This window comes from Neofelis nebulosa, chromosome 12 (assembly GCF_028018385.1).
Source record: "Neofelis nebulosa isolate mNeoNeb1 chromosome 12, mNeoNeb1.pri, whole genome shotgun sequence".
NCBI lineage: Eukaryota > Metazoa > Chordata > Mammalia > Carnivora > Felidae > Neofelis > Neofelis nebulosa.
Window position 1 is genome coordinate 39896721 of NC_080793.1, and position 27981 is coordinate 39924701.

Here is a 27981-nt window from a genome sequence, read left to right on the forward strand (position 1 = left end):
ATATATATATATACATATAGATATATAGAGATATATATATAGAGAGAGAGATATATATAGAGAGAGACAGAGACAGAGAGAAAGTGCACGCACACGTGAGCAGGGGAGGGGGCAGATGGAGAGAGAATATTAAGCAGGGTTCATGCTCAGCAGGGAACCCCGTGTGGGGTTTGATCCCACGACCCTGCGATCATGACCTGAGCCGAAATCGAGTTGGATGCTCAACTCACTGAGCCACCCAGGTGTCCCAAATAAACATATTTAAAGATAAAATACATCATGAATTGTTACTGAGTTTTTTATTCAAATTCAGGCCTTCAGAGTTTTTACTTAAAGTCATACAATTTACATTTGTAACTCCTTTCTCCCATTACAAAAATTCCAGTGTAAATGTTTACTTTCAGTGTCACATTAATAATACCACCACTACCAATATATATTACCTAAAATAATTTAAGATTTTTTTTGAAGTTCCTCTGTCTTTGAGGCATACCTCTCTATAGATGTACAGTAATTTGATGGATTAAATTTACTCAAAATGGTGTGTGTTTTGGGGGTTATGCCACCTGGCAGATCAGTTAGATTCATGTGTTTTTAGTTTTGATTGTTAGAGGAGATTTTGTAAATTTAATTTTGTTTTACAAAAGTATAAAATGTTTACATGGTTCTAGAGTCAAATCTGTTACATAGGATATATACAGAGATGCCTAGCTTCTATCCCTATCTCCTCTATCCTATTCCCTTTCTCCCCCAATAACAATCGTTTCCTTCACATTATTTTTCAAATTTAATTGAAAATTAAATTTCTCTTTTTGGATAAAAGGTAGCATACTATATACACTTCCCTCCACTTAGTTTTTTTTTTTTTTCACTTAACAGTAGATTCTAGAGATCACTCTACAGTTGTGTATAGACCAGAGAATTGCATTATTGCACCATAATTTCTTCAACCAGCCCACCATTGAGGAATTTCCAGTATTTTATTGTAAATAGTGCTGCAGTGAATATTCGTGCACATTCTTTTCATATTTTTACCACTGCATCTTTTGGATACAGTCCCCGAAGTGGAATTTCTGGTCAAAGCATGAACGGGTCCAACTCTGGTAGATATTAAGCTACTCTTTTTTTGACTCCGCAGTACAGATAAAGAAACAGATTGAGACTGCTCAAGGTCACTTTACCAGTCACTGACACAGCTGGCACTTAAACTCGGAAGTAACGTTCTCCACAGACTCTCAAGTATAGTCATAGGAAGAGGAGTACCAGGGTGGGAGAGGGAAGTGAAGAATTTGCATTTGGACGTCCCATTCACTGAATCACATACTCTCATCCTTCCAAGTCTCAGCACTCTAGCTCTCCGACCTCTCTTGCTTCTTTTCGTCCCTTTCCGCCCCCTCCGCCCACAACTAAGGCGCACCAACCACCCGCAAGTAACCTGGGCGGATAAAGATTTCGTGCAAGCCCAGCCCCTGCGCCAAGGTCGGAGACGCTGCGGAGGCAGGACCAGAGTGACGTCATAACGGCGCGCCGCTCCCGAACGTCCGCGCAAGGTCGCCTCAGAAGGGGGTTGGCGCGCGCCTAAGTGAGAAGACCCTGGTCGGGGAAGCGCCGTGTCCTGCCTCGGTACCAGGGGCGACATGTCGGGGTACACGCCCGATGAGAAACTGCGGCTGCAGCAGCTCCGAGAGCTGAGAAGGCGATGGCTAAAGGACCAAGAACTGAGCCCCCGGGAGCCGGTGCTGCCCCCGCAGAGGGTGTGGCCTATGGAGAGATTCTGGAATAAGTTTTTGCAGGACCAGGCCCCCTGGAAGAAGGTGGTGAGTGACAAACCATCCTCGCACTGATACACCCCGCCGCGACCCCCAGCCTGGCCGCTCGACGCCTGCTCATTATAGACACACCAAGGACTGACATCACTCTGGGCCCGCAAATCCCCGTAGTTCCTTGAGGGAGAACCAGGTTCAACCGAGACTCAGGTTTAATAGGGACGCTATCTTGTCCCAAGAGTCCTGGGCTGGGAGTTCTGGAGTTCAGGAGTGTGCATGGCTTCGGGAGAGCCCTTTCGCTGTCATGTGTGATGAGAAGGAGGCGAATCTTTGCTTAGGTTTTACAGAATGATAGGAGGATTCCTTGAGTGAAAATTATGTGATTTTAGTATTTAAAGACACCTGCCTGCTTTTTCAAAGTTGAGGTTATAGAGACTAACACTACACCCAACTGACCAGAAGGCACAATGACTCCCTAACTGGTAGTACAGCCCCCATGTGATCACCATAAAAGATAAGAGTCCTACTTGTATGCTTATTGAGTAATATTCAAGAGCCACCCTTCTGAACAACCACTATGTACTTCTGACACATTGTTTAATTTGCAAATGTCATTTCTGGACTTCACACTGGAGAAAATCACTCATTTAAGAGCTGTCTTTATTTTAAGGGTCTCTGGATACTTTCTTGAAGTTATTCATTAAATTACATTAGTTTAAGTGATGAACACTGTATCTCAGAATTGCTTTCAAAAAGCTGTAACATTGGCTGATAATAATGGTAATAATACTATTAAGTAACACTTGGGTGCTTACTTTCTGCCTTGGATTTTGCTGAGCATTTCTCATGTGTTACTTTCTTTACTTCTGTAAGGTAAGGTAGACACTACTTTTTTTTCTTTTTAATTTTTTCTTTTTTTTTTTTGGTGTTTATTTATTTTTGAGAGAGACAGAGTGTGAGCAGGGGCTGATAGAGAGAGAGACAGACAGAATCTGGAGCAGGCTCCAGGCTCTGAGCCATCAGGGCTCAAACTCACAAACTGTAAGATCATGACCCAAGCCCAAGTCGGAGGCCTAACCAACCGAGCCACCTGGGCGTCCCGGGTAGACACTACTTCTAATCCTTATTTTAAATGTGTGGAAAATGAGGCCTACGGAAATTGAATGATTTACCCATAGTCACAGAGCCAAGAATTGAAGGAGTTCACATTGAGATCCACGTGTATCTACTTCTTCCTGTGCTACCAAGTCTTGTGCACATTTTTCTCAGAAAGTCGTATTAGATACTTATTTATGGTGGTAAAATTAAATTCTGATTCAACCCTCCTTTCACCCTTTGTATCCCTGACACTACTTGTTGATTTTGGCAGCTACCTGGTTGGAAGTTGACATTCCACCCATCAGCCAGTGATGAAAGGAAGTAAATGATTGTTGAAGTCTGATTTACCTTCCTTTGAGTTAATTTTTCTTCCATAATCAGATGTACTGTAATACCTAGAGTCTAGTTAGTCCTTTCCCTGGTAAGATAGGTGTGTTGCAGTCAAATTGGCTGTCATGGAAAAATTCCATTTTTACCTCTATTTTGCCTTTCTCTTTTAAGATAGTGTTCCTGAAGGCATCTCAAAGTGAGCTTGGAACACCCCGTCTCAATATGTAAAACATTCTTTTTCGAGCTTTGGTGTGCTCAAGGTTGTCTGTCTTACACCTAGAATGATGCATGTGTGTTGACTGTGGATGTCTGAAATTGATAAGTAAATCGACTTTACCTGAAAAATTCTGTAGGTTTGATTACTCTAGTTAAATCAATTAAAATTATTCTTTCATTATTTTTGCCATGTTTTATCTAACAAGCTTATATTAAGGATGTTTTTTTTTTTGTAGTCTTTAAAATCTCTATATATCTATAAATATCTTACTGTAGCTTTGCAAAATGTTGCTTGTCTTAAGCCTTGTTTGCTCTGAACTCTGTAGATATCCCCTAGCAGGCCCTGTGTTTAATAAAAATATTTGAGTGGGTGAGGTTAATTACAGACTATAGTAAATATGTAGTATGTAGGCATTTAAAAATAATCATGACATTATTATATCATTGATGCTTTTTTCCTGCCACAGACATAAAAAAAATGGGATATCTGTTTATGTATGTTTCTTTTCCCTCCAGATTTATAAGGCATATGGACACAGTATCTTTGCTTTTACTCATGTACTTATACCTGCCTGGATTATTCATTATTATATCAAATATCATGTGAATGTAAGTATGTTTTAAGTATGTATTTTTCAAAATTTATTTTTGATATTATACAAAATTATTTCCCATGTGGGCATGCCTTACCCTGCTTTACTTAGTGGAAATAATCTGCACTTATAACTGGTTTCGAACTACTTTGAACCCTTTTAGGTGAAAGGTTTAATGAAACTTAAGTATGGTTTTTCAAAAAATTAATCTTTATATTAGTTGATTACAATGTGAAATGAGTTTTCTCATAAAAATAGTGTTTAAATGATCAGAATGTAGTTGACCTAATAATACTGGTGTGAACTTGGGGTTCCAAGTAGGAAGCAAGAAAAGAATTTCTGCTCCTTTGTTTGAACATAGATGTGATATAAGATACAATTCAAATCAGACAAAGGTTATCTTTGTCATCATTCCATTTCTCTTCATTCTATCTGATTTTTCACGATTTTCTTTCTTTAGAATCCATGATGCCCAAAAGCTTGAACTTTGTCATGAAAAGATCTTGCATGTAGTGATTGAACTGAGCCAGTTGCCACATTTTAAAGCCGAGGGATAGTCTGGTATAGGGTGTTGGATCTAAGGCAGGGTGAGGAAGGATTGCGTTTGGGGGAGTGGCATGGAGGGGAGAGGAGTGGTGGCTGCCCAGCATGGGATGTCATAACCCAAATAGAGTGAATGGGGCATTCTTGTACCCACTGAAGATACTGGGTCCTGGGAAGAGGGAAAGTTGGGAGGAGGAAGGTTGGTGAATATACTTGTTTGGAGAGCAGCAGTGGTCATTAACCTTGGGTAGGATATTGGAACCCGAGCAAGGGGAAGAGGACATCTGGAAGAAAGGTGGTTTGGGGCAATGATGGAGGAGGCAATCTATAGTAAGATCTCAGGACTGGAATGAGGTGAGGTTATTTATACTGGAGTGTGGTGGTAGTGACAGGAGATTGGTTATAGGAGAATGATTCAAATAAGTACATACATTGATGATAACGAGACCCGGAATTCTCATGTCAGAAAAGGGACTTACACACATGGAAAGATAGAAAACCCTGCGGTACTGGAACGGAATTGGAATTTTTGGTGTAAACTCAAGGTTTTTAATGTGTATTGATACAGAATTCTGTATATAAATGTGGGTATTCCCTAGGTCTGTCCACTGACAGGCATGGTTGCTGTGCTACCACATGGTAATTAACATATCTAGCAGCCTGGTCTTATTTTCTAAATTCTCCACTGAAAGGATCCTGAGCTCTTTGGAGAAATGGCCAATTCCAGAGCTGGGGCAGGAAAAGTACAAAGTGAACTTATTGTACTCATCCGCACTCCCGCAGGACAATGTGAGCATCAAAATAACTAATGATAGGGGCGCCTGGGTGGCTCACTTGATTGAGTGTCCAGCTTCAGCTCAGGTCATGGTCTCATGGTTTGTGAGTTCAAGCCCCACATCGGGCGTGCTGCTGCCAGTGCTGAGCCCACTTTGGATCCTCTGTCCCTCTCTCTCTCTCTTCCCCTCTCCCACTCATGCTGTCTCTTGCTCTTTCTCTCTCTCTCAAAAATGAATAAACATTAAAAAAAATAACTAATGATAGTTAGTTATAACTGAATAAATAAAATGCAAAACCATGAGTGCACACACATACAAAAAATTAATAAATGGGTAGAGGAGACCATTTTTTTGTACAGTAGATTGCTAAATATTAAATGGACAAGGACTGATACAATTAGAAAAGTCACCACTTGAGAATCATCAAAGTAACATTTTCTTCAGCCAGAGAACATCAAAAAGTTGCTAACGTTAAACTCAAAAGTATGGTTATCTTCACCATACTTATTTGTTGCAACTAATGGGACAGACTGGAAATGTGTACTGCTTGATAGGGTGCAGTGAGAAAACAGCATCAAGCATGCGCTATTCCTGCCAAAAATGTATAACCTGAATCTAATCATAAGACAAAAATGAGGGACCTCTCTGTGTAGTAATTGGCTTGTTACCTTCCAAAGTATCAAGCTTGTGAAAGTTAAAGAATGACTGAAGATTTGTTCTGGATTGAAGACTTAAAGAGGCATGTCAGCTGAATGCAGTTGTTGATTGATGGCATAATCTGCTTAGTTAAAAGAACAAAGATGGCATTGGCATTCAGAATTTTAGAGCCTACCACAATGGAGAACAAGTTCTGTAAGAGAGGATTTTCTGAGAATTCCAAACAATTATTGAGACAGTTGGTAACATTTGAATGGGTTCTTTAGACTAGATAGAAGGTAGTAATGTATCAATAATGAAACAGATTAATTTCTTGATCTTGATGTCTGTATTGTGATTATTTTAAGAATATCATTCTTATTTGTAGGCAATACTAAAGTAATATTTGCAGCTTACTGAAGTGATTCAGGAAAAAATTATTTTTATAATTCTTTTTTTTTTTTTTTAAGTTTTATTTATTTGTTTTGGGACAGACAGAGAGTAGGGGAGGGGCAGAGAGAGAGGGAGAGAATCCTGAGTAGGCTCCACACTGTCAGCACACAGCCTGATGCGCATGAACTGCAAGATCATGACATGATCTTGACATGAGCCAAAGTCAGATGCTTAACTGGCTGGGCCACCGAGAGGCGCCCCTATTTTTATAATTCTTACAGCTTTTTGTAAGTACAGAATTACTTCAAGATAAAACAAGTTAGGGACTGCCTAAACAAATTGTAGATAATCCAGTTGAGGTTTGCTTTCTGTTAGCATGTTGAAAGGAGGGTCAAATAAATAATTGGTATTCTCAGAAAATTCCCTTTAACGTGACTTGTTCTCTCTTGATTGCATGGTCTCTTTAAATTCTGATTGCTGACATCATTTTTGTTCTCTTCACTAAGCAGATTATGTTCATTAATCAACAAAAACTTAGTGCCTAGTATATCATCTTCCTTTATTGCTCTGGAAAGAATATACAAGATAAACTTTCTGACCTTAAAGAGTTTATAGTAAGGTTGAAAGATGGGTATGATTTGGGTAAGAGTATGGAAGAGAAAAGATCCTAGCTAGAAAGAAAGATAAGGAGTCGGTAGTGTGCATATCATATCTACCCAAGACTGAGGAGGCAACTGGAATAGCAGGTCTCTTGGCTCAGTGAGCTGGGACCATTTAGTGGAAACTCTTGAAAGCTAGGCAGAGGAGGTTAAACCTTATCTGCTAGGCAGTGAGAAGCTTTCCATTTTCAATAGTGATTGGTAAAAGTGCTATATTTAGGAAAACCTAAAAAAAACCCACATTGATATGATGGGGTAATTGGAGGGAAGAAAGTACCAAAATCAGGCAAATCAGCTAAAGGCTCTGTTGCAGTTTTGTAGGTGTTAGTTGATGAGAATCTGGTTAGGGTGAAGATAGCAGGAATGAAAAAGAAAAGTAGAGGCAGAAGACATTTAAAAAAAAAATTTTTTTTTTAACGTTTATTTTTGAGACAGAGAGAGACAGAGCATGAACGGGGGAGGGTCAGAGAGAGGGAGACACAGAATCTGAAACAGGCTCCAGGCTCTGAGCTGTCAGCACAGAGCCCGACGCGGGGCTCGAACTCATGGACCGCGAGATCATGACCTGAGCCGAAGTCGGCTGCTTAACTGACTGAGCCACGCAGGCGCCCCAGAAGACATTTTTTAAAGAAGACATAGCTCAAGTTAAGTTGGGGGTGAAACCAAAGTTCAGAGACACTTGTGACTAGAATTTCTAGCCTTGGAAGTTCTAAGTAGTATTTTGGAAAGGAGTAAATTTGTGTGGGAGCATGTGCTGCCACATCAGTTTTAGGGATATCCGAGTAGACATGGCCTGTCTTCTGTGTTAGAAACATGAAATTAGTGGAGGCTAGTGGGAATTAAAGTTGGAGTTTAGTGTTTTCACTTTGCAAACCAACAGAAAATCTTTCTGCAACTGTTAAGGGGCGAGGTGGGGGGGGGGGGTGGCGGCTAACAAATGTATATGTCTAAGGGTAAGAGTATAGCTTATGTTTCTCTTGTTGCTGGGCTTAAACAAAATTTTATATTTATGTTCATCTTCAAGTCCATAGCCCATTTCATATCATTATATGTCTGTTATTTTTTTCACTGTCTCAACATGCAAGACTCTACAGAAGAAAAAAATGTTACTACTTTCTTGTCAGTGCAAGTTTTTTTTAACATCCAAGAGTGGTTTTTATGCGCAGAAAGAACTGTTCACAGTTACCTGGAATATAAATTAAAATTCATTTTGTTAGTTTCAAATTTAAAAACAATTCTTTAAACTCGGTTTTAAAATTTTATTAAACTATTTGTACATCTAGTAAAATGTGAAGTCTCCTTTCTTCTTACTATGTTTGGATTAATTCAAGTTGAACTCAACTAAAACAATTCCACTTACAAATATACTATATTATATGTTTTAAGCTGCATTTATGCATTTGTATTTATATGTTGAATTATATTTTTAAGCATATATAGGGCAAATTAATGACCCTAAGAAGCAAAATCTTTTGAAACTCACAATCACAAGCTTAAATCAATTATCCATTTTAACTAGGATCCTAAAACTGATTTTTTAGAACCTCTAATAGCCAGACTGATTACCTTAAACATTACACATGTTCTAAATAACAGACTGCTGTATATGGATTATGCCCATGCTTTAAGAACCTACTAAATTTGACATTTACTTGTTTATACTCTAGGTTTAATCTTTGTTATGTCTATATTTAACTAAATTTTTCTAGGATTGAAAAGACATTTATCTCCTAAGAGAAGTAAATTTAACAAGCTGCAGTTATGGGTTGACAATTCATGACATTAGTATGGTTGCTTATCTGAGGTAGTCCTACTTCCAGGTGATTTTTCCTGAGCCACAAATGGACATGATTAGTTAAAGGTTTTGTTACTAGAGGTCCCAAGGCCTCTCCCTTACCTTATTCTTCCTCTGGATTTGGGCAGGTCTGCATCCTCATTAATGTTGCAGCCAGTTTGCTTCAGCTAACACCGTTAGTGACTAACGGAATTTTACATTCTTTCGAGGCACATTTCAATGTTTTCTTGCCTCTGGCCACAGTACTTAAAGACATTTTAATGCATTTACATTGTATTTTGAGTTTATCTCCTGCATTTGGCTCTAGTTTCCTTTAGTCTTACATTATGTCAATGATCTTTTAGTAAAATTTTGTTGGTGTGGTATCTTGTGCAAATGTGTATACTTAATAAATACATTTATTTAACAAACATTTATTTAGCATCTCTTGTATGCAAGGCACTGTTCTAAACACAGGGATATAGCAGTGAACAAAGCAGATTGAGTCTCTACCTTCATGAACTGTTTAGTCTTGGAGACTGGCAATAAATAGATAAACAAAGAGGCATGTAATGTTATAGGAGGTTATAAATCTATAGAAGGAAAACTAAGCAGGGTAAGATGAGGCCTCTGTGGGGAAGTGCTGTTTGAAGAGAAACATAAATTAATGAGGATATGAACCAAGCAGGTATCTAGAAGAGCATTTCAGGTAGAGGAATCATTAATGTATAAGGGCCCTGTGGCACAAGCAGGCCCAGCTGATTGGACGAATAGCAAAGGAACCACTGTGGCTACAATACAGAGAAAGCAGAGAGATGTCAGAGAGGTAACCAAGGGCCAGATTGTGTAGGGTCTTAGAGATCACAGCAAGGACTTTGGCCTTTGCTGTAGAAATTGCCAAACTTTAAGCAGAAGATTGGTACATCTTAAAAGAATCACTCTGCCTCTGTGTTGGGAACAGACTAAGAAGGCATGCACCAATGCTGGGACACTAGCAGGTGAAAAAAGTGATAGAGGCTTGAACAAGAGTAGTAGTACTAGAGGTGGTGAGAAACAGTTGGATTCAAGATATAATCTCAACATTATAAACTCAACAGGATCTGCTGAGGAATCGAGGTTTTTGGTCTTTGTAACTGGGAAAACGAAAGTGCCATTTGCTGCAATAGGGGACCATTTGGGTCCCCCATTTGGGAGAGATGTTACAAGTTGGACCTGGTTAAGTTTGAGATGACGAGTAGAGATAGCCAAGTAAAGATCTTGAGTAAACAATTGAACGTATGAGTCTGGAGTTGGGTGAAAATTTGGGATTTAAGTTAAAAATCTGGAATATGATTTATTTTAGAAGAAACTCTAAAACCATAATTAACAGAGCATTACTTTTATTGCAGGCAAAACCATATGCCATTGTTGAAAGGAAGCCCAGAATATTCCCAGTAAGTCTTAATGTCTCTGATTTTTCTTTTATTAGTTTTTTCTCTTCTTTCTCTCCCTAAGTGATCATTAAAATGTTCCTTTCTTCTGTCATTGTAAGTGCCTGTTTTGTATATTCTTGTAAAGAAAAAATAGGAAATATTGTAAGGCAGAAGGTATAGTTGAAAATGGGAGGTGGAAACATTTCTTTTGAAGCTGGCTATAAAACTTGTTGTATGACCTTTGTAGTCCTAAAGTGAACTGAAGGTACCAACAGTTTTTCACTGGTACCCTGTTTCATGTAGAGTTGAGGACTTAGGGCACTAGCCTGAGCAGACACTTGGGCATAGTAACAGCAACTGAAATCCTCCTTCAGTAATTCCAAACTATCATTTCTTCGGGCAGTTGACCTTAACCTCTCCATCTGTGAATTTAAAATGTGTTAATGAATGTGTACTTTAAGTTTTGGGATGTAAATATGTAAGCTATTATCCTAATTTAAAATGAGTGTTTTCAGCATTAAAAGATTACTTAACCAACAGTTGGTATTTTTACTGGTTGTCTGTGAGGTTATTGTTTAGCATGGCAAAATACAGATTATGTTCTTGTCCTATTTCTAGTCATAGATAATGAACTACCATCAATCTCTAAGTTCTATACTTTAAAAAAAAAGAACTGTGTTGGTTCTTCAACCAAATGACAGTCACAATAATCCATTATCGTCTGCAAGAAGGGAATTTTAGGGTGAACCACCAAAATTGGCTAACCCTTCAGTTGCAAATAGGGAATTTCTTCTATATTTCATTGTGTATAATTAATGTGTGTCAGGGCCTATGTAGTCTCAAAATAGGAAATTATCTTACTAGTTTCATCAGTTGGGTAATTTATTTAATCTTCCATTGACATATCTGTTTATTATTTATTTTGCTAGTACTGTTCAAAAGAAAAGAAGGGTGAGGCTCTTTTTAGAAGACCAAAGTGATGGTCTCCTAAATGCTACGGAGCATTTAGCATGCCTAGTTCTGTTTTGTTTTTTTGCCACTGTGGTTCTTTGTTCCTGTGCCATTGATCCCTTTAAGAAGCTTCCTCTGTGAGGACTTAAAGAATGATCATTTGTACATATATTAGAATAGGATAGGCACTAACCCTCAGATGTCAGTGGCTTAACAAATCAACGGTCTGTTTCTTACTGACAGCACAGACTGATGTCCATCAGGCAGTCCTCCACAACCTTATAGGTATGCCATCTGGAATATGAGCTTCTAAAGATCATTTCAGGGAAAGAGAGGGGTGGATATCTCAGGAGGATCTTAAGGTCTAACCTTGGAAGTAGCTTACATCACTTCTCTTCAGATGCTGTTGTCCAGAACTCATTGTTATTGTTCCACAGATCTCTGTGCTTTTTTATATTTCCCAGCCTACCATGCTTGGAGTCAGTGCCAGTCCACCCTTCTCATTACTGAATAGCTCTTTGCTTCCTTCTCCCTACACATAAAACACAGTTCCTTTCTGGAGAGAAATCCCGCAGTCCCATACCATCACTGCAACCAGCCCCAAATGCATGATCTCCAGATGTTGCACAGTAGTATCTGGTAGGTTTATTTTTTTATTTTTTTTTTTATTTTTTTTTTTTTTCCAACGTTTTTTATTTATTTTTGGGACAGAGAGAGACAGAGCATGAACGGGGGAGGGGCAGAGAGAGAGGGAGACACAGAATCGGAAACAGGCTCCAGGCTCCGAGCCATCAGCGCCCAGAGCCTGACGCGGGGCTCGAACTCACGGACCGCGAGATCGTGACCTGGCTGAAGTCGGACGCTTAACCGACTGCGCCACCCAGGCGCCCCGTATCTGGTAGGTTTAGATGTGACTTCTCTTGGAGATCTGAGGATTAGTGAACTAAGAAGGTTACTTAACTGTATCCCTTCTTTAACCCCTGCCACCCATTGTTCAGTGGTGGAATTCGGACAGTAGAGCAGTCACTAGTTCTTGGCAATTCTGAAATGCCAGTGATCAAACATAAAGACTCCTAACCCCCCGTGTGCAGTAAGTTACCTGAATGGGCACTAATTTTGTTTCTGGAAGGAATACCTTTGTTCGTTGTTCTTCCTGGCCCCTGGCTTTGTTTAGGGTTTGTTTTGTTTTCTTTTCCATTATCAACCTACACCATGTCTCAAATGCATACTGGGAAGTATGCTCTTAGGGTTTAAACAGCCTTTAAAATCTGCCTTCTGCTTAAGGTTGAGTGCCAGAGGCTTTTGTTGCCTATATGTTTGGCTTCTTTGACCATCCAGTTCCCAAAACAGTTGGTAGGTATGGAAAGAAAAATACGTGATGGGAGCCCATTTGCTTCTAGTCAGTCCTCTATGCATCTGTGCTTTGTGTAGTTACGAAGTTCTCTCATTTCTTTGATGTTCATGCAACTGCATCTTCAACTACATGGCAACTGTGTGGAGGACATCTGAGACACTGATTCAAGATCTTATCTTTGCCATAGGAGAGTTCCTCTGGGTCTCTGATCTCAGGATCTCTTCAGTGTTAGCTCTCAGTGTTTAGAGATTCAGAAGCAGTATGATTTTCCAATACTGCAAGGTCCTGAATTTTTTTATTCTTTCCATTTTTATTCCTCCTCTTAAATCAGCCACTTTTTGCTTAAGCTCCAGTTTCTTAAAGTACGTTCCCAAGGCAGCTGGTAGTAATCAAAGACATACTGTAACTTTTTTCAGCTACTTCTCCTAAGACCTCAATTCACTAGAGGCTCTGCTTCCAAGTCACTACTGCCTTTGTTTCCATCTTTTAGCCTCCCATGCCATTTCCTTGCCTCCACTGTTCAGCCAGTGCAGATTGGTTTGATTTTTATTACAGTGGCATTAGTACCACTTCAGGGTACTAATTTCTGTGTTAGGATAATGCTAACTGTGTAACAAACTACCCCTCAAATGTATAATGACTTCAACAGTAAAAGTGTATTTCTTCATCAGATAACAGTCCTGAACATTACCAGGTCAAGGAATGGCAAGGGTGGGGTTGGGGTAATTCTAGTCTACCCAGTTATTCATGGACTGTGAGACTGACAGAATCTATTTTAAAACACAAAGCTGGAACTAAAGCTAAGTAATTTGCCTAAAATTACACAGCTTCTTAGTGAAGGTTCCAGGATTCTTACCACCTGGTTCTGGCTCCAAAGCCCATGCTCTTTCTCCCACATAGATTGTATTTAGGTTTGAAAAGATGCCTGAACCAGCTACCCTGGCAAAGTTCGCATTCTGTCCCTCATACCTGAGCCTAATGGTAAACTGGTGATTGCCTAACACATTCAGTTGCTGGGAATACATAACTTCTTTTTAGGGCTTTTCCTTTTTCTTGGGGCCATGCAAAATAAACATCTCTGTCACTTTGTGAAGACCACTTTCATGCCCTTTCTGGACATTTTGTTTGAGTGAAACTTTCCCATATACTTCTTTCACTTATGCTTCCCCTTCTCTTATACCTTAAGATTTTGAATATTGCTCATCTTTGACAGCTTCTACTTTGTCTAAGTCCTTTTCAAAGTGTGAATGCCAGAACTGAACTACATTTTCCATGTGAGGTCTGACCAAGTGGAACTATCACCTCTGCAGGCAAGATTTTTCTACTAATTCATCTTTGTTTTTTTAGGGTGATACAATTCTGGAGACTGGAGAAGTAATTCCACCAATGAAAGAATTTCCTGATCAGCATCACTGAAGATTACTTTAAAATTTCAAAGGCATATGAGCCCAAGTTTGTTGCTGCATTACTGTATTTACTGAATATATTTTCTGGAAAAGTAACTTTAATAAAGTTTACTCTGAGATATGTGTTGTCTTTTTCTCCCCAAATATTGTACAGTTTGCAACTCTGAATTATTTAACAATAAATAAAAACTTGACAAGCTAAAAAAAAATATTATGAGCGATCACCTTTTTCTTCTTGAAAAACAGGATGTAGAAAAGTAGTCACATAATATTTTTTTCTTGCTCAGTACTTAACCTAATCTTATGTGAAGGTGTGCAACAGAATGAAATGTTGCAATAAACAAATATAAGAACGACAATTCCACACAATTTGTTTTAAAGAAGACTTTCTGAGGCATTTTAAAAGAGGTACTTTAGAAACTCTAGGTGGAAAAACAGGTCATTCTACTTAGGATTCAGTTCTCCCATGCTGTCAGATCTAGGTTTTATATAAGAATGTAAAAGACAAACCTCTGTGAAAATTAGATTAGTGGTTATTATAAAGCACTTATACAAAACAAAAATTGGAAACTCTGCATAATGGATTTTACTTTAAATATACACACGTGTCATATAAGCATGAGGTAAAGAACTATATGCACAGAATTAAATCCAGAAGAATTACAAATTCTCATTCATCCCCAAGATTTTGTCTGGGTATTTCTTGCTTAGCTGTCGTCGTGCGACTACTGTTGATGCATAGATGACATATCCCCAGGAGAGCAATACGATCGCGAGAAGCAACTAAAAAAATGCAAGATGGGGAATAAGAGCAAAAAAAAAAAAAAAAAAAGTTACTGTAAGTGGTACTTTTCTCCCTCCCCTCGCCCCAACAGGTTGCCGTGTACGTTGCTAAGGTGGGAATTACAGTGAACAACTGGAATAAAGGGTTCCGGAGGCGAGTACACCCAGCCGCCCTTACGTAAGAAGCGGAAGAGCGTGTCTTCCAGGAAGAGGCGGAGTCGAGGTGAGAGTAAAATCCTTAATACAGGAATGGATTTTAGAGTTTCTGGGCGCTGAAGAAATAGGGGGCCTTCCGCCTGCGGGCCTAGGGAGTCGACACCGTGGAGCCCCGCCAGACTAGGGACCTACCACTGAATAAATCCAGTCCAGGGTGCGGCGACTCACTGGCTTCATGGTAAGGAGGCTGCGGCGTTCAGCGGGAACGAAGGGAAACTGCGGGCCTTAGAGTAACCTCCGGGGCGGCGGCTGCCGAGCGGTGGCGGCCATCTTGCAGCCGGGCATCAGTGCCCGCCCCTCGCCTCCAGGAGCGTTTCCCTTCAGCTGGGCCGGCCTCTTCCGCCCGGAGCTGGGGACAGGCTCACGTGATCTGCGGGCCAGCTCGGGGTGCGGGGAGGGGATGAGATAAAGGAGAAAATGTTGAAAATGGCTTTTTTTTTTTTTTTTAGAGAGATGGGCGTGCCTTAACAACCGGTCTTTCAGTTGCAGTGCTGTATTCATGCAAGATAATGAACCGTCTTGTGCATTTAAAAATTTATTTGAAAAAATAATCCTTATTTTAAATACTACACTGGTTTCTGACGCTGGAGGGATTAACGTTTCCTCCCGCATTTGTTTCCACATGATACAGATAGACGTTCGTGTATTCATCATTGGCTTAAATAAGAGTGTCACCCATTTTTATATAACACAGGGACAAATCGTTATGGGAGTCCCTGTTAATTGAGCCCTTCTGCCAGAAAACAAAGTCTTTGAGAACTTAGTGGCTTGTGAATGTAAATGATACTTCTAAGAAGAAATAACGTAGCGCGCATTACCTGGCATAATGTACGTGCCCATCAACAAGTGTCTTTTTGAGCGTATGTTATGTGTTTAGAACGGTAGCACATTATCAGATATTAAGCCAAAGACAGCATTTTGTATCTGGGCCGTTGTACCAAGTTTAGCTTGAGAATGTTTGGGACGCTCCCATCTGAGGCCTGTGGGTAGAGTGGAGCAATGGGCCGCTTTAGGCTCAGACGTTGTGTCTATACATCTCAGGTATCACCTAAAGAGCGTTTTAATCCAGATACGGGGAAGGGGAAAAGTGTTCTTTTGAGAAAAAAACGTTACCAGTTTTGGGAAGATTTCAAGGTCCTGTTTTTTTAGGTAATCCCTGTTTTTCCTTAGACTGGAGTAGATTTATGAAGACTGCGTAGGACACTGGTTGGGCTCTGGCTTTGGATTCCATTCGAATTCCAGTGTTATTTCCTAGCTGTGCTACCGGAGGCGGTCACTTCACCTCCATATAACTCAGTTCCTTTATGTTTACAACTAGAGGTAATTTTAGTAACTTCGCAGAGTTTGGTGAGGTTTAAATGAAACCAAACTGGTTATCGTGTTTTTCGGGTAAGTTAAATACGAAAATTAAGTAGTGGGCCTGTAACCCCCAGAAACTGGTGATCACAAGAATGACGGTGATAGTAATGATTTGTGCCTGGAAGGATCTCAGAGCTCCCCTTCGGGGAGTGGAGGCAACGATGGGGGAAGGGCCGGGGCTCGGCCGAGAGTTTTTAGGCCCCGCCCTCGGTGCCGGCGCCCTTCTACTGCGCATGCGTTACGCACGCGGGTGTTGTGTTTTGACGCGCGGGGGGCTGCGGAGTGGGTCTCGCTTTCTGCCGCCGCCCCCCAAGCTGCCATTGGTGATGAGCGCTTTACGTCACAGGGGTCGCAGCAGCCGCCGGGGTCTCCGCTGTCTCGCGAGGAGGGTGAAGCGCCCCCGCCTGCTCCCGTTCCTGAGGGCCGGCGGAGAAGTCGTCGAGTACGCCTTCGCGGATCCTGCCGTCATCGACCTAGCTTTTTGGGCCGCCGGGAGCTTGGCACGGGCGCCCCAGCCGGGCCTGCGCCGGCATCCTCCGAGGTGAGAAAGATCCGAAACAATGGGGCGCGGAGGTCGGAAGGGCTGGGCTAGCCGGCGCTCCTGGCCTGGAACGAGGCCCAGGGACCAGGGAGCTGCGATCGGGGCCTGAGGGGCCGTCCGGGCCTCGGCGGGGCGGGGCTCCCGGCGGGCGGGCTGGCGGCTCTGGTGGCGCACCTGTGGATTTGTGCGGGTGGGCGGGGAAGGGTTGCGTTTCCTGGAACCTCTCCCGAGGGGCGCGAGCCTACCGGTGTACTGGAAAAAGCTTGCTCTTGGGGGCGGGGGGTGGGGGACCCCACACAAAACAAAACGTTCGCGTCTCACTAGTGGCATCGCCACTATCAGAGGTTTTGCCAGAGGTTAGGTTCCCTAATCTCTCCGCCTGTCTGTAAAATAGGAGTAAATGTGTTTTAGTTCGTTGTGATTATGTAATGCACGTGGTGCTTATCAGCGATCCTGGCGAGTGGCAGTTCTCACCCCGAGGAAGCCACTATCACCGTGACTATTGGAGTTGTCTGTGCTGTGTTACACATTGTGGGTTGGGCTCGCCTGCCTGTGGTTTTTCCAACCATCCAGTCAGTGCAGCTTTCCTCGTGGGCTCGTAGACTGGAAGGGAGCCGTACTGAGATGAAGCAAACAATGTTTTAAAGGCAAAAGAGAATAGAATTTTTGGTAGGTAATTTTCAAGATTATTTAGAATAAATTAATAGTTATCCGAGATTTAAGTCAATGGTGAAGGTTGGGGTCTTTTTTATTTTTTTAGTCCATGAAATTAAAAGCTTTAGGCAGCCAAAGCAGTAATGCTTACCTGGAGTGAGTGGCTTTAGAAGGAAATGGTTCCCAAGCAGGTTTTTTTTATGGCTGGAATTGGAATTAAAATTCATAGCTTCTGGTCAGTAGATCCTGTAAGATCCATGTGATCCTTGGGAACTGAATTGCAGATCAGAGAGGTACAGTGGTTTTTAAGGTCATAAGAGGTAAGACCCAGATTACTTTTATTATTATTTTTTAATGTTTATTTATTTTTGAGAGAGAGCATGAGCTGGGGGGCAGAGAGAGAGAGGGAGACCCAGAATCTGAAGCAGGTTCCAGGCTCCCAGCTGTCAGCACAGAGCCTGGTGTGGGGCTCGAACTCAGGAACCATGAGATCATGACCTGAGCCAAAGTGGGACTCTTAACTATTGAGCTACCCAGGCACCCCTCCAGATTATTTTTAATATTTGGGGCTTATTCTAGTTCATCTACTTTTCAGGTGGGTACTGTTATTTAACCCATTTTAGAATTGGGAAAATTTGAAGGTTTTGAGAAATAATTTCCTCCAGATCACACCGCTAATAAGTGGCTTTGATTTTCAACCCTGGCTCAACATTAGAATTAATAACATCACTCCCCTATATGTAATCACCATTTTTTAAAATAAACTTAATTAATTTATTTTCAGAGAGAGAGATTGCATGCACGCACAAACTGGGTAGGGGCAGAGAGGGAGAGAGAGCGAGAGAATTTAAGCAGGAATTCTCTGACTTGGGGCTCGAATTCATGAACCTCAAGATCATGACCTGAACCGAAATGAAGAGTCAGAGCCTTAACTGACTGAGGCACCCAGATGCCCCTAATTAGCACCATTTTTAAATGTCCTGACATAATTTATAGACTCCAGTCTCTCGATTCTTTACCCCCTCTCACTCATTTTTCCCTAAGTAATACATACTTGTTAAATATCTGCAATTACCCCAAAATGTGATAGGAAGGATTCTTAACCTCTGTTAAAGCCAGTAGATTTGAAGATTTGGGGAAGGTTTGGTTTAATCAGTGTATCCTAAAGGTGGCAAAGTTTATTTAGAATTTGGGAGGCAGTTCTGGAAAAAGGATCAGAAGAATTGATTTCTTCTTTAGCCCTGTGGGGAAATTAACTTCAAGTCCCAATTCCTAGAGTGCGAGGACAGAGAAACCTTTATCACAAGGTTCTAGAATCTGAAGCACTAAATCCACCATCAGGTCCACCTTTGCTACCTAAACCCAGAATTTATAAACCTATAAAACTTGATCTGTTTCCTAATCATTCCTGTTTTATGCCTTAATTCGTATTTTTATTTTTATTTTTATTTTATTTTATTTTTTTTTGGGACAGAGAGAGACAGAGCATGAACGGGGGAGGGGCAGAGAGAGAGGGAGACACAGAATCGGAAACAAGCTCCAGGCTCCGAGCCATCAGCCCAGAGCCTGATGCGGGGCTCGAACTCACGGACCGCGAGATCGTGACCTGGCTGAAGTCGGACGCTTAACCGACTGCGCCACCCAGGCGCCCCATTAATTCGTATTTTTAAAACAGCTTTGTTGAAATAGAATTTATATTCCATCCATAAAGGTCACCTGTTTAAAGTGTATAATCCAGTGGTTTTGGGTATACTTACAGAGTTGTGCAACTATAATTGAACATTTTCATCATCTCAGAAATAAACTTTGTAATCTCTCTCCCTCCCCCAGCAACCACCATAAATTTTCATCCATAGATTTGCCTATTCTGGACATTTCATATGAATGGCATCATGCAACATGTGGTCTTAGCGACTAATTTTTTTTTTCCCATTTAGCTTAATGAAAATTTTCATCTATATTGTAGCATTTATCAGTGCTTCATCCTTTTTATTGCCCAGTTATATTCCATTGTATGGATATACCACATTTTGTCTTTTCATCAGTTGTTGGGATTGTTTCCACGTTTGAGCTATTGTGACAAATGCTGCTCTGATTATTCACATCCAGGTTTTTGTGTGGACATATGTTTTCATTTCTCTTGGGTAGGTGTTGAATTCTGGGTCATGTGGTAATTCTACCTCATTTGTATCTCAGCAAATATTTTGGTGAATTAAAAAAAAAAAGTAATCTCTACACCCAATTGGAGCTTGAACTCATTACCTCGAGATCAAGAGTCACATGTTCTACTGACTGAGCAAGCCAGGTGCTCCATTAGCAAATGTTTTAATTTCAGCATTAGTGATGTTTTTGAAGGAGTAAATCTCTTATTTGATGATGTACATTCATTGCCATTGTTTGATGTTTCTGGTAACTTCCATTCTTTATATCTAAAGATACTTGAGAAATACAAAACGACTCTTTTCTTTTTGTCTATTGTAAATGACATTACTGATCATTCTTTAGCTTTATGCTGTGCTGTCAAAGTGGTTAACAGGCTTATAAAACTAGGGAAGGGAAGGGAAGACTTAAGATTCCATTTTTTAAAACAAATCCTACTTGATATTTTGTTTTATTTGAACTTCACGTTTACTACCTACTAATTTCCTTTAATAAATGCATTCAGGGTTGTAATTTTTATGTGAATTGCAAATGTTCAGTAAATACTAAATGTCTGTATTTCCAAGAAATAAACTAAGATACAATGTATTAGCTTTAAATTCACCAGTCTTTTTAAAAACTCTAGTAATCCCTTTATTACATAGGTGTACAGACTAAAATCTAGAGCTAATTGGATATCTCTAGTTTACAGAGTTATTTTTAGGGGAAATTTGCTTTTCAGTCCAGGTTCTCTGTGAACCTCTCCAGTTCCCACTCCATTCTTCATTCCTTCCCCTAGTGCACAGACTCTGATCATAAAAATGTTTATTTTTAGGCTTTTTTTTTTCCTGGGGGAGAATAAAAATGTTAGAAGTAGGGGGAAATGCTGAGAGATTTATGCAATATTAAGGTTTCAGAGTTTAAATATAGTAACAATTAGTACTGTATTATTTATATAGCTCTAAGCAATTTGCAATTCTATGCTGTAGAGTGTTGATTTTTGTATTTCTGGTCTAGAAAATAGAGGACTAGAAATATTTAGATCCCTGGAGAAACATTTGTTCAGCATTAATTGATTTCCTATTAAGTTATGTCTTGGAGAAAGTTAAGATACCCTAGATGAGCAAGTTTAATTTGAAATCTGTGATGAAATACATTTCACAATCATGGATTTTTGTCATCGGGTTTGTTAGAGTTTGGTATGGCCAGTGTTTAGAAAGTTGTATTGTTTGGCTGACTTGAAAGCAGTTGACTGCTAATAGAACTCCCTGTAATAGAGGAGGTGAATAAAGATGAATAATAGGCCCAGGAAACATAAAGGAAGAACCTAGTATTTAATATATATTTAGTGATTAGTATAGAATATAGCTAAAGAGAGATAAGATGATAAAGCCAAAAATATAAGGCACACCAAATTTCAGCTCTGGCAAAATCATTTTGTAAGTTATGGGTCAACATAAACTGATAAATTTAAAGAAAACAAAACGAATCTGTAAGATTTTAGTGATCCTTGTGGGGAAAAAATGAGACTAGAAGCATTATTTCAAGAAACTTTGTGGGTGACTTTGGATTAAATAAAATCTAAGCAAGGCTTTTAGGGGATTCTGTAAGGAGTCAGTGAGGAACTGAAAATAATAGTGTAACAAATAGTAATAATAATAACAGCTTCTAACGTTTATGCAGTAGTTGCTGTGAGCCAGCAACTACCTTTGAGTGCTTTTACATATTTCATTTAGTCTTCACTAAAAGATACTTTTGTGTGTGTGTGTGTAAGAATATTCCACTAAAGACTACAGAATTGGTTTAAACTGGTGAACTTTGTGGTATGCAGATTATCTCACGACAGTTATTTTTATTTTTTATTTTTTTGAGAGCATGAGCAAGTGGGGGGAGGGACAGAGGGAGAGAGAATCCCAAGTGGGCTTCATGCCCAGCATGGAACCCCGCTGGGGCTTGATCCCACGACCATGAGATCATGACCTGAGCCAAAACCAAGAGTCGGACGCTTAACTTACTGAGCTACCCAGGTGCCTGTCACTACAGTTATTTTTAAAGGTGCATATCCAATACTTTCCACAAATAAAATAAGTCAGTCTGTGTTGTTCAGGGCATTTGTATCAATGATATAAAACCATACATGGAAATAACACCAACTGAGGACTGTGGTGATTTGGGTTTTTGTTTTCTAGAGAGGGATGGGAGAAGATAAGGGATATTTTAGAAAATTTGGAATAACCATGAAAAATGTGAAGTTGTTAAATCTGGGTGGTGGATACATGAGTTCTTGGCAGATTTTCTTTTGTATATGTCAAATTTTTTTTAGTTCTCTATTTTTTTTTTAAGTTTATTTATTTTGAGAGAGAGAGATTGTGTGTGGGAGAGAGTGAGTCTGGGTAGGGGCAAAGAGAGAGAAGGAGAGAATCCCAAGCAGGCTCTGCGCTGTCAGTGCAGAGCCCCATGCAGGGCTCCATCTCACGAACTATGAGATCATGACCTGAGCTGGAATCCGGAGTAGGATGCTTAACTGACTGAGCCACCCAGGTGCCCCCTGTTAAATTCTCTTGAAAAAGAATAGAAAGTTAGGGGCACCTGGATGGCTCAGTCAGTTAAGCATCTAACTTCGGCTCAGTTCATGATCTTGCAGTTTGTGAGTTGGAGTCCTGCATTGGGCTCAGCGTTAACCATGCAGAGCTTGCTTGGGATTCTCTCTCTCCCTCTGTCTCTGCCCCATGCTTGCTTCTCTCTTTCTCTCTCTCTCTCTCTCTCTCTCTCTCTCTCTCTCTCAAAATAAATAAACTTTAAAACAATTAAAGATAGAATGCTGTATAGTACTTGAAAGCTTACTACATATGATAATGTACCTTTTCTAAAGGGTTTTTATTTTTTTTTAAGTTTTTTTAAATGTTTATTTTTGAGAGAGACAGAGTGTGAGTGGGGGAGGAGCAGAGCAAGAAGGAGACACAGAATCCAAAGCAGGGTCCAGGCTCTGAGCTGTCAGCACCCAGCCTGACGTGGGGCTCAAACCCATGAACTGTGAGATCATGGCCTGAGCCGAAGTCAGACGCTTAACTGACTGAGCCACCCAGGTTCCCCTTTATTTTGTTAATGTTTATATTTTGAGAGAGAGAGAGTGAACACAAGCTTGGAGAGGGGCAGAGAGAGATGGAGACAGAATCTGAAGCAGGCTTCAAGCTGTCAGCACAGAACTGGACGTGGGGCTCGAGCTCACGAGCTGTGAGATCATGACCTGAGCCGAAGTTGGATGCTCAACCAACTGAGCCACTCAGGCACCCCTCTGAAGGCTTTTTATATCTTCACAAACACTGTGATGCAGGTTCTATTATCACCGATCTAGTCACGCTTGCTAGTGTGGAATCAGAATTTAATTCAGGATTCAAATACCTGACTTTAGTGCTTGTGTTTTAAGTACCATGCTATGCTGCCCTTGCATATTACAAAGATAATGAGCTACTCAACTACTTTCACCAAAGAATGTCTCATAGTCATTATTTGCTTTTTTTTTTTTTCCAGGTTTAGTTTCTTTTTTATCAGATGACTGATGTATTTTTTTCCCTTTTACAGATAATGGCATCAGCTGCTAAGGAATTTAAAATGGACAACTTTTCACCTAAAGCTGGTACTAGCAAATTGCAACAGACAGTACCAGCTGATGCATCTCCTGATTCTAAGTGTCCTATATGCTTGGATAGATTTGATAATGTGTCTTACTTAGATCGCTGTTTACATAAGTTCTGTTTTCGCTGTGTACAGGAGTGGTCAAAAAACAAAGCTGAATGTCCACTGTGTAAACAGCCCTTTGATTCTATTTTCCATTCTGTGAGGGCAGAAGATGACTTCAAGGAGTATGTCCTGAGGCCTTCGTATAATGGTTCTTTTGCCACCCCTGATGCTCCACGATTTCGCTATCGTACAACTATGACAAATCGAAGTACTTCTGTGTATTCACCTAGTAGTACCGTGAATAGAAGAACAACAACTCCACCAGATAGTGGAGTACTATTTGAAGGGTTAGGCATTTCAGCAAGACCTAGAAATGGTGAAATTCCTCAACTTATGAGGCAGATTGCAATAAGGAGGCCAACTACTGCAGATGAAAGATCTTTGCGAAAAATTCAAGAACAAGATATTATTAATTTCAGACGAACTCTCTATCGTGCTGGTGCTCGTGTTAGAAATATTGAAGATGGTGGTCGCTGCAGGGATATTTCAGCTGAATTTTTCCGTAGAAATCCGGCTTGCCTTCACAGATTAGTCCCCTGGTTAAAACGTGAACTTACAGTTCTTTTTGGAGCTCATGGATCTTTAGTGAATATTGTCCAGCACATCATCATGAGTAATGTTACTCGCTATGACTTGGAGAGTCGGGAGTTTGTATCTGACTTAAGACCGTTTTTACTTAATCGGACTGAGCATTTTATACATGAATTTATCAGTTTTGCTCGATCTCCCTTTAACATGGCAGCTTTTGACCAGCATGCTAACTATGATTGTCCTGCTCCTTCATATGAAGAAGGTAGCCATTCTGATTCTTCAGTTATAACAATATCTCCAGATGAAGCTGAAACCCAAGAGTTGGATATCAATGTAACCACTGTTAGTCAAGCACCATGGGATGACGAAACTCCAGGGCCATCTTACTCAAGCTCAGAGCAGGTACATGCTGCCATGTCTTCCCTTTTAAATACTTCTGATAGTTCAGATGAAGAACTTGTAGCAGGAAGAGCTACGTCTCAGATACAAGGAGTACAAAGTAATGAAGACCTAAATAATGACAGTGATTCTTCTTCAGATAATTGTGTCATTGTTGGGTTTGTTAAACCACTAGCTGAGAGGACCCCAGAACTTGTTGAACTGTCCTCTGATTCTGAGGAGTTAGGCTCTTATGAGAAAATGGAGACAGTGAAGACACAAGAACAATCTTACAGTTCTGGTGATAGTGATGTTAGTAGATGTTCATCTCCACGCTCTGTCCTTGGAAAGGATGAGCAAATAAATAAAGGTCATTGTGGTTCTGGTAAAAGAATCAAGTCGAAGAAGGAAGAGAAACACTCAACATCATTGTCATCTCCTAGAGACCTGAGCTCATCTATCAGAGGAGACAGAGTATATTCCCCATATAACCGTAGACACAGGAGGAGGGCAAGGTCAAGAAGTTCAGATTCACGTTCCCAGAGTAGAAGTGGGCATGATCAGAAGAATCGTAGAAAGCATCATGGGAAGAAAAGGATGAAAAGCAAAAGATCCAGAAGCAGGGAGAGTAGCAGACCTAGAGGTAGAAGAGACAAAAAGAGATCAAGAACTAGAGATAGCAGCTGGTCAAGAAGAAGCCAGACTCTCTCTCTAAGTAGTGAAAGCACAAGCAGATCAAGATCTCGTAGCAGTGATCATGGTAAAAGAAGATCACGGAGCAGAAATAGAGATCGTTATTACTTAAGAAATAATTATGGAAGCAGATATAAGTGGGAGTACACTTACTATAGTAGAAACAAGGACAGGGATGGCTACGAATCATCATACAGGAGGAGGACTCTGTCCAGAGCTCATTATTCCAGACAATCTTCAAGTCCAGAATTTAGAATTCAGTCCTTTTCTGAAAGAACAAATGCAAGGAAAAAAAATAATCACAGTGAAAGGAAGTATTACTACTATGAAAGGCACAGATCAAGGAGCCTATCTAGTAATAGATCAAAGACTGCATCTACAGGGCCTGATTGGGTAAGAAATGAAAAGCCTGGGGGGAAACGAAAATACAAAACGCGCCATTTGGAGGGTACTAACGAAGTGGCCCAACCTTCTCGTGAATTTGCTTCTAAAGTAAAGGAAAGCCATTACCAAAAATCCTCGTCAAAATTAGATGGAAACCACAAAAATGAGAGTGATAGCTTTTCAGACAGCCGGTCATCAGACAGAGAGACAAAACACAAGAGGAAAAAAAGGAGGACCCGGAGCTTGAGTGTGGAGATAGTTTATGAAGGGAAAGCTACTGATACGACTAGACACCATAAAAAGAAAAAGAAGAAGCACAAGAAGAAGCATAAGAAGCATCATGGGGACAATGCTTCACGCTCACCAGTTGTAATTACCATTGACAGTGATAGTGATAAGGATTCTGAAGTAAAGGAGGATACAGAATGCGATAATAGTGGTCCTCAAGACTCTTTACAAAGTGAGTTTTTGCCTCCTCCCTTCGAACCATTTGAAGCTAAAGATGTAGTTACAATAGAAGATGAATTTGGCATCCTAGACACGGAGTGTAATACTACCACGCTTAATAACAACTTGAATAATGCCAACAAAACTGTGGATAATATTCCATCCCAGGCAGCTTCAGTTGAACAAACTCTTGATGTAAGAGAAGAGAGTACCTTTGCCTCTGATTTGGAGAACCAGCCCAGTAATGTCTCTATTCAAACTGAGCCATCAAGGCAATTGCCATCTCCACGGACATCATTAATGTCAGTGTCTCTTGGGAGAGACCGTGATATGTCTTAAAACTGCCAAAGCATCTCATTGAGAATTCTGATGGAAAACAAAAACAACAGTTAACAGTTTCATCTGCTGCAGTCTATTTAAAGATGACTTTTGGTGAAAACTCTTTTCCCCCTTAAAAATATTTTAAGTGATTTTTTTTGTGTTAAAAATTTGTAAAAATCATTATTTGTTCAAAAAGTATGTATGTCCCACCCTCAGAGATATGCACTTTTAAGTGAGGAAAATGATATTGCTAGCAGTTTATTTAAAACTTGGGGCCCTTTTTAAATAAAAAAATATATAAATTTTAGAAGTTATTTCATAAAGCCATATGGTATCAACATATTTTTAAAGTAGTCAATGAGTATTTTTGAATTTTTTTTTGAGAGTTATTCTGGAAATGTGTTATAAGCTAGGAGAATCCCTTTGGACAGTCTTTATTTTTCTTCTTAAAACTTTGTATGATTCAAAACCATTTCTTCAGGTTAAATTAAGGCATTTTAATCTGCACAGTTTAGACATCTGCCAAAAGAAAATTTAAATATTTCCTTTATATACTTGTTTATCTGGACTGCCAGTAAAACAGATGTGTATTCGACAAAATAAAAAATAAAACAGTAACACTTTACAAGAATCCAGAAATTTTTCTATGTAGTATTGCCTTTTTTTTTTTTTTTTTTAATTTTAGTAGCGCTAAAATCTTGAAAATAGTTAAGGATATACTTGTTATAAATAGTAAATTTTAGATGATCTGCATTTAATTTCACAGTTTTAATTAGTTCTTTGATTATAAGGAATATCATACTTGTTTTCTGTCTTCAGTAAAATGCAGTTATGTAGCATTTAGCCTATTAAAAACAAAATACCCTTGCCAAACTTCTACATTGGTAGTTCTTGTATGCAAAGTGGTTATGTTTATGTTTTATCCTGTTTTAGAGATGATAAAATAAATTGCTCTCTGTCTAGCCTGATGTAAGATTGCCAGGGAAGAACAGAATTTGGATTAAATCTAATTTAGTAGCCTTCAGCTTGCCTTGTTACCGTATTCATTCATTGTTCAACAGAAGTTGGAATGCCTGCTGGGTGGCAGGTTCTATGTTTTATGTTTTTAGGGTTTCAGTGATAGAACAAAGTAGATATGATCTCTGTCCTTGGGGGACATATATGTAAACATTAAAAACCATAAATTCTCAGAAGAGAAAACATAATTTCCTATAAGAGCACACAGTGGGGGCCTAATTTCATGTGGAAGTGATAGCTGAATTGAAATTGAGAAAACAAGTAGCTGTTAGCTAGGAGTAGAGTTGTTCTTCGCAAAGGAAAAGATGTCCAAAGATCCAAAGGCAGAAGCATACTGCAAGAACTAAAAGTAGGCAAAATTAGCCAAAGGACAAGGTGGGACCAAGCTTTGTAGGTTATTTTTGTATTTGTTATAAGGGCGATAGGAAATTCTTTTAAAATGACAATCTAAAATTGATGTTGGCAATTTTTAGTAAGCTCAGACACTGAGACTGAGAAATTTTGGGAAGACCATAGTTGATCAAGGAATATACTTTGAAATTATGACATGATTTTGTAGTTTTCTCAAGTATTAAAGACAATGCTATTTTATTTCATTTTTTAATTTTATGTGATATTTGTATACATTTAGTGAAAACCTATCAATGTTTTTAAACACCTAAAGCTCATCTTAACACATGGCACCATCACATCATCCTCTTAGGTGTTCAGGCCAAAAATTTCCCAGTCTTTGTTTCTCCTCCTTCTCTCATTCAATCCCCAAATCCTGGCCAGTAAGTATTTCTAATGTGTCTATACCATTATCCAACCTAGGCAGCCATAATCTCTCACTTGTGCTATTATAATGGGTCTGCCTGTATCCATTGTTGC

At 39.8% G+C, this 27981-nt stretch overlaps 3 protein-coding genes across 5 annotated transcripts; 2 read left to right on the forward strand and 1 right to left on the reverse strand.

The window, feature by feature from the left end:
* The first annotated feature begins 1512 nt into the window (after window positions 1-1512).
* On the forward strand, window positions 1513-14026 carry NDUFB6 (NADH:ubiquinone oxidoreductase subunit B6). The gene is made up of 4 exons (XM_058695140.1): window positions 1513-1817; window positions 3927-4019; window positions 10173-10217; window positions 13849-14026. The coding sequence occupies exons 1-4, from the start codon at window positions 1638-1640 to the stop codon at window positions 13915-13917; spliced, it is 387 nt and encodes a 128-aa protein (XP_058551123.1). The 5' UTR covers window positions 1513-1637; the 3' UTR covers window positions 13918-14026.
* Window positions 14027-14478: 452 nt separating this feature from the next.
* On the reverse strand, window positions 14479-16612 carry SMIM27 (small integral membrane protein 27). 3 transcript variants are annotated; one of them, XR_009251643.1, is made up of 4 exons: window positions 16020-16612; window positions 15725-15886; window positions 15039-15287; window positions 14479-14690 (listed from the first exon to the last, which is right to left on the reverse strand). XR_009251643.1 is itself a non-coding variant. In XM_058695141.1 (2 exons), exons 1-2 carry the CDS (start codon window positions 15081-15083, stop codon window positions 14568-14570), a joined length of 168 nt encoding a protein of 55 aa, XP_058551124.1. In that variant the 5' UTR covers window positions 15084-15273; the 3' UTR covers window positions 14479-14567. The 3 variants fall into 3 exon arrangements, 1 of the variants encoding a protein (XP_058551124.1); XR_009251644.1 differs by lacking the exon at window positions 15725-15886 and having other exon boundaries at window positions 16020-16034; XM_058695141.1 differs by lacking the exons at window positions 15725-15886; window positions 16020-16612 and having other exon boundaries at window positions 15039-15273.
* Window positions 14767-27118, forward strand: TOPORS (TOP1 binding arginine/serine rich protein, E3 ubiquitin ligase). Its single transcript, XM_058695139.1, has 3 exons — window positions 14767-15084; window positions 16612-16806; window positions 23182-27118. Exons 1-3 carry the CDS (start codon window positions 15082-15084, stop codon window positions 26110-26112), a joined length of 3129 nt encoding a protein of 1042 aa, XP_058551122.1. The 5' UTR covers window positions 14767-15081; the 3' UTR covers window positions 26113-27118.
* The last annotated feature ends 863 nt before the right edge of the window (window positions 27119-27981 follow it).